General features: G+C 33.0%; 1 protein-coding gene across 11 annotated transcripts; it reads right to left on the bottom strand.

The window, feature by feature from the left end:
* Positions 1 to 7: 7 nt before the first annotated feature.
* Positions 8 to 4,844, bottom strand: LOC140881859 (uncharacterized). Of its 11 annotated transcripts, none has more exons than XM_073287491.1 (10): positions 4,692 to 4,844; positions 4,138 to 4,260; positions 3,754 to 3,858; positions 3,558 to 3,644; positions 3,342 to 3,380; positions 3,109 to 3,202; positions 2,929 to 3,013; positions 1,734 to 1,795; positions 1,538 to 1,618; positions 8 to 721 (listed from the first exon to the last, which is right to left on the bottom strand). In XM_073287491.1, exons 1-10 carry the CDS (start codon positions 4,737 to 4,739, stop codon positions 708 to 710), a joined length of 738 nt encoding a protein of 245 aa, XP_073143592.1. In that variant the 5' UTR covers positions 4,740 to 4,844; the 3' UTR covers positions 8 to 707. The 11 variants fall into 11 exon arrangements, 4 of the variants coding, with proteins under 4 accessions (XP_073143592.1, XP_073143590.1, XP_073143591.1 ...); XM_073287489.1 differs by having other exon boundaries at positions 3,330 to 3,380; positions 4,692 to 4,842; XR_012150071.1 differs by lacking the exons at positions 1,538 to 1,618; positions 1,734 to 1,795 and having other exon boundaries at positions 8 to 436; positions 498 to 721; positions 3,330 to 3,380; positions 4,692 to 4,842.
* Positions 4,845 to 13,064: the final 8,220 nt, after the last annotated feature.

The following is a 13,064-nucleotide window of genomic DNA, read 5'->3' as shown; positions in this document are numbered from 1 at the left end:
AAATATCTCATCTAATCAAATACAAAATCACACATCCACCAAATATGGGTAGTTCGGTCACTGTGATACATCAACTATATTCCATTAGATATAATACGCCCTTTGAAGGGTCATATTAGCCTTTGAAAACAAAAAAAACTAAAAAAATGTAATTAAATATACATGGAAATGTCGAATTAAAATCAAACATCTCATGAGGTAAATACTTGAACTTGCAATACAAACAAAGAAAATCTCAAATCTTGAGGGCCATAAAGAGCTCAGCAAGAGGGGATCTTAATGTAGCTGCGGCAGCAATCATAAAGGGCACAAGTTGCACATGAAAACGCCATAGGCTCCAAAAACTGAAGAGTCTGGCTCTTCAGTAAGGCCGTAACTAATGTGTGATACTGCGCGTAGCACACTACGCTGATGTAATTGTGTCTTGACTCTTGAGCTACAAATTCAGCTTTTAGCAAACAACTGTTACACTGATTCTCCAATCACAACAAACGTACCTTGTGTATGGAGTGAACCACAGTTTATGCTCCATCTCCTCTTTCACCCATTGTTGGTGGCATTTCTTCAGTGAGGTTAGAGAGCATCCGAAACAATCTCGACCAACTGAATGTTTCCACTCAACCTTGATGCCTTGTGGGAGGGCATGAACGAGAACCCGTCAACAAGCTTGGTGCACTTCAAACCCCATTTCACCATCAAAAACTCAATTAAGTGATGCCCACTGCAATAAGTCATAAAAAGAAGTCAACCCATTTTCCATTTAAAAAGGAACTTTGAGAGGACTATATCAATGGATTTCATGCCGCTGGGGGAAGAAGAAACACATCTGACATCTCCCCCTCCCTCAGTTTTATCTTCATGAACGAGGCACTGAAGCAGAATCCTTGTACAAATTATTTTTAAAAAAAAATCCTTACAAAAACAAAAGTCCAACCCTGATGACAACCCTAACATTGAAGTTGAAGCTTATTTGGAGAAGTATCGTTGTCATGTTGAACTTCTCAATTCATAACTCTATGTATTATTCTTTGAGGGGGAAATCAGAGATCATATGCATTTGTATGTAGGATATTTAGTATTGGAGATAAAATTTGATTTTGTTTGGTATGTTATTTTATGTTAAGGATAAAATTGTGTCTAATTTTTTATATGACAAAAGTACCCCTCTTTTATATGATTTGTCTCACCCCACAGTACCCCACCACCGCCTTATTTATTCACCCTCTAGCCCCATTGCTTCTTCTCCGTTCACCGCTTCTTCTGCCCCAAGAAAACACGCACAATACGCTCACTTTGTTGCATTTTTAGCTTGATTTCTTCATGTTTTCTCCACCTTCAAACACCCCATGTCTTGGTTTAACTCTCTTGCACAATACGCTCACTTCTACAGAGCTTTAGTTAAGTGTATGTGGAAATTTGTGGGTTTTCTTCAATTCAATGCTTTTTCGTGAGTGATGGAGCAGCTGTGCCAGACACGACCAGCAATCAGTGAGCTTGAATTTCGGAATTGCTTGTCAAGTAAAGTAAGACACTTAACTAAAGCTCTGCAGAAGTCCTTTGAATCCCCATACAGCGACGAGTTGTTCCCTGCTGAAGAAACCTAGATCTCGAGTTGATGCTGCTCGATGGAAACAAAGTGGAGGCAATGTAAAAGAGATTTTGTTAGGGGAAGGAGTAAAAGGGTCAATGGATCTTGTAATCTCTAGTACTGTAGATGTCAAGATTCACAATACCTTCTCTCACATTGGATTTTTTCTCCAACGTTTTCAAGCTTACACAGTAATTTAATCCCGGGCTGCAGGTTATCAGTCGAAATCTTAAAAACCAGACAAACCACGAACTAAATCATAATCCTAGCCTAATCACCCCTACCAAACGAGTTAATATAAAGCAACATAAAATTGTCATTTGGTTTTAATTGTGGTTTGGTTGGAGTAAATTTCTCCATTAATATCAAGTATATTTGTTCACACACATGATAGAGCAATGAATGCTTTCAGATTAGGAGACAAAAAGATAATTATCGCCTATGAGGCTACATGAAGGGAGTTATAATAACCCTCTCGACAACAAAGCTTCACAAAACATCATTTAGCACGATTTTTAAATATTATACAAAGCTTCTTGGTTAGAAACGAAAAACATTTGACATTGATCTCCCAAAGTATGGTTTATTTTGTATTGGTCACAGTGATCATGCAAAAATTTGTCTTGGTGGTACCTTTTGTCCAACAAAATGTCAACTTTGTCAAGAAATAGACCGAGTACTTCTTATAACACAAATTATATGGTTCGCATATGGATTATTTTAAGTTTATCTAATTGTGCACTACATATACAATAATCGTTTATCAAAGCTCAAGAGCAAGCCATCTTCATAGAAAGAAAATAAGCTTTCCAACCTATTTAACAAACTTCCGTTTCTCAGTTGATTTCTACTTTAAAGTCGTTTGGAAAACAGATAAATTATATCTTACATGTACAAACACCGCCCTAAGGAGCATCTAAAGTGGAGATTTATCAATACATTCAGTAAACCCCACATATTGATAAATTTTCACCTTAGATGCATTATCAAAGCACTGGCTGCACAAGTAGAGTGAAATTTTCCTGGAAAACATCTCAAACTTTTCAACTCTTTTTCACTTTCCCAGAAGACAACTTTTCTCCATAAGCACAATGTATTAAACGGGATCAAAATACAAAAATATCAAGTTTTATCCCTCAACTTATTAATGTTTCTTCTCACTACTGTTCTGAGTGTCCGCTTTAACAAACACAGTTGATATTAAAACATCCCACCCTACATAGAATAACATTACTATTCTCTTCCCCCCAAAATCCTAGCTCTGCCACTACACAAACCTGAGTACAGCAGCCAATGTTCTGTAGCTAAGAAAAAGAAATGAACATTGAAGAAGTAGTTACCTTCTGTTGTGATAGGTTGTGATGAAAACAGAATCCGAATGTTTGTGGAGTAGAAATGAGACAGTTGCAAAAAGATCATCGAATGCTTAGCGCCAATATGCAATACAAAAACAGTATTCAATTCACTAATACGGAAAATATAATTTACCTACAACCCAGAGAGGAAGGCGTCAAACTTACAAGTAGAATCATAGAGAACATCGGCTCCAAGAATGATATTTGGCTGCAAAGTGAATACAGGAGCATCCCATACACCCCATGTTAGCCCCATAACCTACATCAAAAGAACCTTGGTTTCTGAAAGATGCATCAATCTACGACTACCTTTGTCATCAAATTCCATGACTAGGAAAAGCACGAGGGTAGGATAACAAATCTTTTTTAAAAAGATTGAAATTTACTTTACACTTAACATCATTCAATTCACACACCCTCCTCATGTTATCCAACACCTGCACATTGAGAACAAAAATCAATAACAAAATTTAGCTCAAAAAATTATTTACTGATGAACAAGGATACAAAAAAGGAGTATGGAGATAACATTTGATGTAGTACTACAAATTACACGGTTATTTTCAAGATGTGAAACAAACTAAAGTAGGACACTTGGTGTTCCAAAATAATACCTCCGATCTATTTGAGTCATCGGTAAGTGTTACATCTGCACCCACTTTCACAGCAACCAATCCAGGCAAAGAAGTTCCAGCACCCAGCTGCGGAAAAAAATTAAAGAAACATGTTAGCAAAATAAATTAAACTTAAGCAGAATTAGTTCTAAACAAAATGTGTTCGAGAGAAACTGCAGCCGACAATTTCACTTACCTCAACAACATTAGCCCCAGAAAATCGTGACTTCTGCTGCCAAATGTACTCAGCTAGAATAATACTACACGGCCATACATACAACCCATAATCTTCTTTCATGTTCTGAGATGAAAGTCAATAAATATAGGGAGTCAAAGTATTCAACTTCAAGTTTAGATTTTCATTTGTCAAGAATTTGTATAGAGGAAAAGTTTTGTAGCAGCGTACTCAGATGAATTAAGTAAAAGGAATTAGCTCAAATTAGCTCCTAAATCAAAATAATTAAAACAAGTGCAACAAGTTGTTATAACTTGAAACTAATAAGCCATGGACCCTGCAAAACCAAACACATCCCCAGCTTCACTTTCCGTCAAATCATGTGCCTCTGATGGGGTTAATTACCTCAATGATGCTGATGGAGAAACCATCCTCAGTTTCGCCAAAATGATGTTCAGATATCGTGGTCATGTCATGGTCAAGCAATGATTCAGCCGAAAGCACTTCATCGTTCTCCGTAGATGGTTCCTGAAAGGGAAGCAAAACCTCAAAGATGGTTAAGCAACTCTTAACTGAGAGTTAAGAAGAAGTAGTCTATGGTTCCATGCTGACACCACAATCTTGAGATACAAGTTTCCAAACCATATCATTTTTATTTTTGTCAATCTTAACTTTGTTTCTTAATCAAACACTTCAGCCACTGATGTACAGCATTTTGAACAATAATGAGTATTTTCTTCACCTATGAACTATGATGAAATTAAAAAAAAAAAAAAATTCCTAGCATCTAGATGATCACACGCAAATCCTACAAAACAAAGATACCGCAGATTCTGCTAAAATCTCTATAAACAAGACCTAGCTTTTTCGCAAGTAAATGTATATCTCACACTCCTTGAAGTACCAACACGCTAGGAATTCAGCATTATATCACTAAAATCAGCATAAACCCTAATTACCTCACTCTCCTCTTCTTCTTCTTCTTCCGACTGAGTATTCGAATCCATACTCGTTCTTCTTCGCCCCGCAACTGGAAATGCTACGCATTTTTGGCCAACCACGCAAATTGGACTTTAGAGGAAATGAAAAACGGGCTTCTGAGTTTTGGGCTTTCCCCAATCAGCCCCACATTTCCAATACTAGGCCCATCATATTTTTCTGTTTTTTTTTTCCATATCTAACAAATAGATACTAGTATACACTACTGATAAAATTGAAAATGTCTCCAACAGTCGTCACAGCATGTATAACGAAATAGTGGGGGCGGAGTGATGGGGAGATGTCATGTAATAATATTACAGGCACACCTGGGCTGGCTCCTTTTGTATTCTCCCCAAATGACAATTCCACTCCATTCACACGTCACCATTGACGTCGACAATCTGGGACCTTTTTTTTTTAATAATAATAATTTACAGATCGATGGATAAACGAATTCAGAAGTTGGGGAGAAAAATTATCCACATCACTCACTCTCCAGATCCCGTATTCTTGTTGTGTCACTAATACAGTTCATCATAACATATGTGACAACATTGGCATAAATAAGCATGGATTTGCACTCTTGTACTTTTGTTTTTGCTTGTGCATCAACGAATCAGACAGATCATAAGTTAGCTCTAACGGCTGGTTTTTTAACTTTTTTGCGTCATTAGTGATCGGAGCTGAGTTCATAGAAAGAAAAGTTCTTAGATTGATGGATTTTATGTTTATGATTTCAATTTCTTGGCGTGTTACTTAAAAAAATTTTCAAATATATATAATCAAAATGAAGGTTATTTCAAATTTATTGCATAACTAGCTAGTTTGTGCAAGGAGAAGTGGTGTGGTGTGGTATGCCACGGTGAACACAAGTATACTTTTGTTTGTTTGTGGGAATTTGATAGTGCAGTGAAAGTAAACGTGGAACATAATTTAATAAAAAGAACCCGTGTTGTCCCAGCTGGCGATCATCCATTAATTAATACGGGAATTTTCTAACAATGCCGACAGCCGACTACTCCCGCCAAGTATATGCCGTCAAACCAAATTATTACATTTAGGTTTTATGTATGTCATATTCAAAAAACGTCCAGAGGTAAGCGGACGGCCACCCACAGTCCATTGTGTAGGGGTGTTAATTTAGATGAGTTTGGGTCGGATGACACAATATACCCATAAAAAATTATTGAACTGAACACAAATCAACTCGAAAATGGTCAACATGAAGACGAGTAATTCGATCAACCCGATCAACTCAAACCAATCCGATTTTATTTTTTATTTATTTTTATTTTTTAATAATTTTAAGTTCTACATTAAAAATAATAATAACAAGATTTGTGGGTCATCTCGGGTCAAACCGGGGTTGACCCGAACCCAACCCGAATCCGATTATTTTTTCGGGTTAGCTTTCTGGTCCAATCCGATCTGACACAAACCCGAAAACTCACAACTCTAACATGATATTTTTTGGATTGATTCGTGTCGAATTAGTGAGTTTTGTTCAATTTTGACACTCATACTAGTGAGTAGGTATCTAAGCGGCCGTCGAGACGGCTCTTAGAATTTTTAAAAATATATATTTTATAATTTATTATGTTCAATATTTTCATTAATATTTTTTCAATCATGCTTATTAATGTGAATAAAATTTTATGTGGATATACTTCATAAAAAATATACTAACTTTGTTCAACTATTTAAAAAAAATTCCAAGTTTTTTTAAAAAAAATTGAACCGTCTAGATTATTTGTTATCTGTCTGCCTACGTGGGTTTTGAACCGTCTGGGCAGTCGATTTTTCCAATACCACTTGTAACCATCAATTTTTTTAAAAATCGAGACGGTTTGTCAATGTCCAGCCTAAAAAATCCTTATAGGTGATGATCTTCAGAACATAGTGTACAAAACATTTAGACCCCCTAAATATTGTTACTTAAATGCTACTTTTTTTATTTTTTCCATCATTTGAATAGTAAATTTACACTGTTAAAAAATATTTGGAGTGCTATGATTCTTTATTAATCAGTAAAGTAATCCAACCTCTAGGTAGCTGTGTGGTTTAAAATGTTATAGTTACGTCATTATCATGTATTACAGCTTTCGGTAAAACGATATTATATGATCAATCCATAAAGAAAATATATCAACTATTTCGAATATTTCGATTTTGGTTGAGAAAATGCCATGAGAGCAGAGAGACGTGGTCGGGAAATTAATTCAAATGAAATTTTAGTTACTATAAACTACAATGTTTGATTGATGTGTAATGTTGTAGTATGCTCAAAATGTCTAAACTTGTAATAAAAGAAAGAATTGGAGATATAGATTAAGAGGAGTGTACTTTTCGAGAATATAAATTGATCATTCTTCCCTCAAGGATATATATGTCGAAATCTTGGATAAATGATAAAAAGTATGATAGAGCCAGACTACATTTTTACTTTAGTATGACTACGTACGGTTTGTATTTTTCTGCAATTCTATATTTTTGCTACTAATTTATTTGGAAAAATTGTTGACATTATTTCTTTTTAACCACTTGATTATTATATTTGGTAGGAATATATTTTAAAAGGTTCACGTACTATGAACTGTGGGCGTTTAATTCTTAAGGCACAATAATTAATGGGATCACGTTATTCATCCAGATTAGAAATATCCATCGGTTCATATTTGATTAATTTCGACAATAAATGTATGTATCTAGTATTAAGTGTAGTACTGATAGAAAATTAAATATTGAGTTATTTTAAAATTATTAGTACTTATATGTCCATGTTATATTTATCACAATTAGCATTCATTCTTAATATTTTATTTCCTATAGTTAAATTATTATTCATGTTGTCGTAGTGAGTTGTTTTCAAAATAAATAAAAGCGATCAGATATACCGGTTTACAATTTTTCGGATTTTCTGTTTTTGGTTCGGTTCGATTCGATTTTTTTCCCTCGGTTAGTACCGAAAACCGTTTTTTTTTAATTTTTTGCATAAATTTTTTAATTGTTTTTTAATATTTTAATTCAGTTTTTATTTTTTTCATTAATAAATATAAATTAATTAAATAAATAGAAATTCGGTTAAACCAAATCAAAAAATCGAAAATATTTCGATTTTTAACCGAATCGAATCGTGAAATTCGGTTTAGTCCAAATGAACGCCCCTAATATAAGTGTAAGTTTTACATTCATCTCCATCAATGTACACATATGTCAATGGGTTATAGGTACGATATTTCACTAATATTTGAAGGTCGAGATAAATTTTCGGATTCGAGATTCGAGTGTAACAAAATAAATCACAAATCATGTGGTTAAACAAGTACAGTCGACAAACCTGAGGAACTACTAGTGAAATCTTAGAAATTTTGAAATTGGAATAAAGTAAGTAGCCGCCCAAGATGAATTAAATTATAGAAATAATGAAATTGAACAAGTTAAGCCATCAAAGTTCAAATTTTTAAAGCATAAAAAAAACACGTGGATTTCCAATTTAATAAGTAATTAAATACGAATTCTTGGAAGATTTATTTGGATAAAGAATTAATATAAGTTAATTAAATTGAATAAATTTTGTTCGGTCTCGAATAACGCCAACCCTACAATCTAATATATGTTAATAGAGTAGCTAGGCAATAAATGAAAATGTATGGGAGACAATAACGTTGACTTATATCACTACCTTTTAATATCATATACTATACTATGAGTTAGACTTTCTTCTATGCATAAATTTTTTGTAATTAATATTCTTTTTTTACATCCACTAAGAGAGGCATGTGACGTTTAGAACAGACGAGGGCGAATGGTCGTCGATGTTAAGAGAAATAAAAAAAAAAAAAAAAAGTAGCTTTTAAGGAGGGTTTAAGTTGGTGGAGTAGGTGAATTTTTGGTCAAAGGTCAGGAGTTCGATTATCCCTAGTCCCTACCAACACATTTTTGGATTAGCTTGTCACATATGACTTTTCTAGTGTGGTTTACCTGAATAACGTAGTTTGCAGACTATTGTGTTAGTTCGATGGTTATCCAATGAGCACCGAAAATAGCGGCCGCGGGTTCTCACGTCAAAAATAAATAAATAAATAAAATAAAAAGTATCTCATCGGAGACTTCTAAGCAAAGAAAAAAAAATGAATAAATTGATTTGACATTCGAAATAAGAAGGATTTTAATATTGCGTATATGATCGGGTATTGTCCAGTTGAAAATGAATTAAAATATTTTACAGGAACTACTTAAATCAACAAAATACATATTCTTTGATATTTTGTAACTTAAAAACTCCAAAAGTATGTAGGATGTTTAATCTAATTAGAGAAATTATCAAATTTCAAAAAAAAAAAAATTGAAATAAAATAATATTTTAAAAAGGGGGATTTGAAAGTCTTGCACCGTGGCACCAATGACTTCTTGGAGATTTCAACTGTTATACTTTTAGTTTTTGTATTTGCTTCATCAACCTTCACTGCCAAAAGTTTTTCTTTTACATATGTTCAAAAATTTATTTGTGAAAATCATACATCAAATAAAAAATATTATACTTTGACCACTTTACATTACAGATAGTTTGTTCATCAATAATCTTTGTCTCAATAATTACATTATTTTATAATTTTTAAAACTGGAATTCTAATACCAAATTTAGAACTGAAAACTTTTCGTTCAATCAAAATATCACGTCGTGATCTGCTTGCCAATAAAAACCGTTGTCGTAAATTCACCACCATCAAGATGAGCACCAAATTGTTCTCTTTTTGTATACAAAGTGTCGGTTAAACAGATCATGTGATAATATATTGCACATAAACCATGCGCACCAATTAAGCAAAACTATTACAAGTTGCATGTATGTAGACATGCACTCAATGGGAATTTGACCTTTAATGACCAAAGAACCAATTGACCACTTAACCACCAAGCTACCCATTATTAAAATCAAATTCATTAAAATATATAAATCCACCATGGTTACAATTAAGTTTTTATCAGAGACTTTTAAATAAAAGAAAATTTTACTAAAACAATCGAAATTTATCTTTCAAATGTACTAATGATATTTTATTACATGATCAATAAATTACAAAAGATTTTCCATCTTAATTAATAATACCAACGTAAAAATTGCTTTGTATATTTGTCTCTCTATAATTTTGGTTCTTGTGTTATCAAAGTTCGATATTGTTCCGCGCTATCTTTGTTATTTTTGAAATTTTAGTCTTGTTTCCAATGTGACTTATGTAACACATCTATGTGTCCTATATTACATTGATGTGTGCAATTTTATATCAACAATTTCAATAAAAATGATTACATTGAAATGTGCCAAATTAAAACTAAAATTAGACAATATATAAAACTAAAATTACAAATAAACCAAGAGATATGACCAAAATTTCAGTATTTTCCTTTTTCACATTCAACAAATTGTGGGTCACTTTTCAATGTTATTACGTAAAATGCGGCAATGAAATTAAACGTCAAATTTAAAGCAAACTCCACTAACCACAATTCATAACCCACTTGCAAATTCGTAAGATTCCTATCTTAAAAATTTGGACACTCTACCAATACTTTATTAATGTTTTTTTTACCTTATAAATCGGTGGATTAATTAAAGGATAAGAAAGCAACAAAACTAGTCTAAAGCTAATTTTTGACCTCTCAAATCAATTGATTTAATAGGCATAATAATGTAGGCAATTTTTGTCGGGCTCGATCGATAAATATACGTGAACTTCGTATAAAAATATTTTCGAAATTATTTGAATTTGACATGTTATTGAATAATGGGAAGTGACATTTAATGCGTTTCGTTAAAAACTTATATATTAGATATTATTCTACACAAAAAAAGACAGTCTTAATGTCCAATATTGTGAGATCGATTTTCTGAGCCCTTCGAACTAATGAAAAATATTATTTTTATATATCAAATATGTTACTTTTGAATATAGATAAAAATTGAATCGACTTATCTCACAAATATAAATCTGTGATATCGTTTCATATAACATCTTTTCAACAATAATATAATCGAGTCTTTGAAAATTTGCTGTTTATATAATAATAATAATAATAATAATAATAATAATAATAATAATACATCATCATCATCAAGGATGAGAAATAAAAAATATAAATATTGACGGACATTCTAATAATTTGAAAACAGACATTTTAGTCGGATAAATAGAAAACATGGTTATTTTTAAAAAGAAAAAACAAAAATCCTATAATATTATATCTTAAGAAATTACTAACATATGATAAAATCTTCTTTTATAATAATTTGGATGATACAAAAAAAAAAAAAAAAAAAAAGCAAGCAAGCAAGCATCACATGATATTATATTATATCTTTAAAGTACCGTTTGGTACATGAGATGAAAGTGATAAAAGACATAAATTTTTACTCATTTCATTTTTCTCTCATTTTTTTGTTAACTCAATGATATCTCATGGCCCGGTATAACATTAGATGTAGGCTTGATGACAAATACCTCTCAACCCATGGTATTAGTGGATGATGAGTGTCATATAAGTTAAATTGTGTGAAATTGATAATGATAATTAAGAGAATAAACACAATAATCCTACAAAATCAAAAACATACAAAACAATATATTATTCATATCTATGTATTGCTTATCCACATCTCATCATGTTTTTATTCATCTATTGTACATCTCATTCATGATACCAAACGATATCTAAAAATTTACTAACATCCGATAAAATCTTGTATAAGAAGTTGGATGATAGTTGGATGATACCTCGACAGATGTACAGGTTCTCCTTAGACCTAAGGCGGGAAGGATAACCTGGGAAATCGGGTAGAACAAAGCCCGAGTAGCCGAGTAGGTGGGGCTCTGGGGAGACAAGGTTTGAAAGAGCTCGAATGCTCGGGGAGTAATCTTCCTTAGTCGGGTGGGGCAAAAAGACTAAATCAACATATCATGGGTCAGTATTGTCGTCGATAATCTGAGGACACGTTCTCTCCCACATCCATCAATCTGGGCACAATTAGAACCTGCTCCACGACACTATATCGTAGAACACTACTCGAGAGATCTACAAGGGCCATCGACTTCGAGACCCTATAAATACCCCTATCATAGGGTAAAAAAAAGAGTTCAATTTATTTTATATAAACTCTCTCTACATTATTTTCTTTCATTTTCTTGTATGATAATCATGCTGACTTGAGCCTTGAAGTGACCACACCAGAAACTTTTCCGGCACACCACTAACATTTCTTGTTTGTGTGTGTAGACGCCAGCAAGAGAGGTTATCAACTATTCGATCACTGAGTCAGACATGGAATATTCTCGCTATATCCGAGAAGTTGCCTACCCCGACTACCCAAACTTACCCTGGTCAGTCGGTCTACATCATTGGATAATATCAATCACTATTATATGTTGGATTCAGAATAACAAATTCACATATTATCATATCCCAAATTATTTTCAAATACAATCTGCCTCCTGATTTTTATTTATTTTTTATTTTTTTAGATATCGGCCAGAGTTGTATTAACTAAAATATTTTAAACACAAATGATTAAGTTACCGTAGCAAACTCACCAGGTTTATAGTATTTCACCACAACACTCACATATTTGAAACAAAAAATAAAAAAACAAAGAAGCTGAAGTTGGAATTTATAAGTAAGATAAATTTATGTCACACACGTTGCTATAATGAATACGAAAATAGTTTCTTGGTATGCAGCTTATATATTGTGATAAAAGAAGCCCATCGAAATAGTTTGGATAACGAAATTTAGATGTATTTACAACTTTCTGTTGTGAACCAAATGAAATCAATATGCAATACTGGACGAAAATATATATATTCTAAATTTTTTGAGTTGTGATCGATCTAGAGACATATGATATATTTATACTTTCCAAGAATTGTTGAGGTATTGTCACGAATATTTATGTGTCTTGGGTTAGGTTCGACATGATATATTAGATCTTGATACAATGATGTTGATTGCATCACATCATATGTGCCAATTCTTTCATATCATATTGAATCCAATGTATTCATTTCCATATCAACGATCTATATTGCACATCTTCCGCATGATCACAACCATTCAAGACATCCCTTAAATTTGTTGGATTTGAATCTAGGAATCCAGATCGCATCCCTCACAATGGTGTACAACAATTCATGTGCACCTTTTTTTTTCTCTAAATCGATCTGACCCACCCATTCGCGATGACTCTCAACTTCCCTCGGCCCTAAGTGTCCTAGTGGCGTCTAATCACCTACAATATCATATGACTCTGCCATGTGGTCACTGATTGGACATGTCATGTCATCGAACATGATTTCAAT

The sequence above is a fragment of the Henckelia pumila genome, chromosome 2, assembly GCF_033568475.1.
Source record: "Henckelia pumila isolate YLH828 chromosome 2, ASM3356847v2, whole genome shotgun sequence".
In the NCBI taxonomy this organism is placed as follows: domain Eukaryota; kingdom Viridiplantae; phylum Streptophyta; class Magnoliopsida; order Lamiales; family Gesneriaceae; genus Henckelia; species Henckelia pumila.
The sequence above is the reverse complement of the archived record's forward strand: the minus strand, read 5'-3'. Positions and strand labels throughout refer to the sequence as shown.

Bases quoted from the DNA above. Each gene is read 5' to 3' on its own strand.
- LOC140881859 (XM_073287489.1), bottom strand. From the start codon at position 4,739: ATGGATTCGAATACTCAGTCGGAAGAAGAAGAAGAAGAGGAGAGTGAG. The intron at 3,645-3,753 runs GTAAGTGAAATT...TTTTTTCCGCAG, and splicing joins CTGGGGCTAATGTTGTTGAG to CTGGGTGCTGGAACTTCTTT. The intron at 1,619-1,733 runs GTATTGTGAATC...TCCATCGAGCAG, and splicing joins AAAATCCAATGTGAGAGAAG to CATCAACTCGAGATCTAGGT.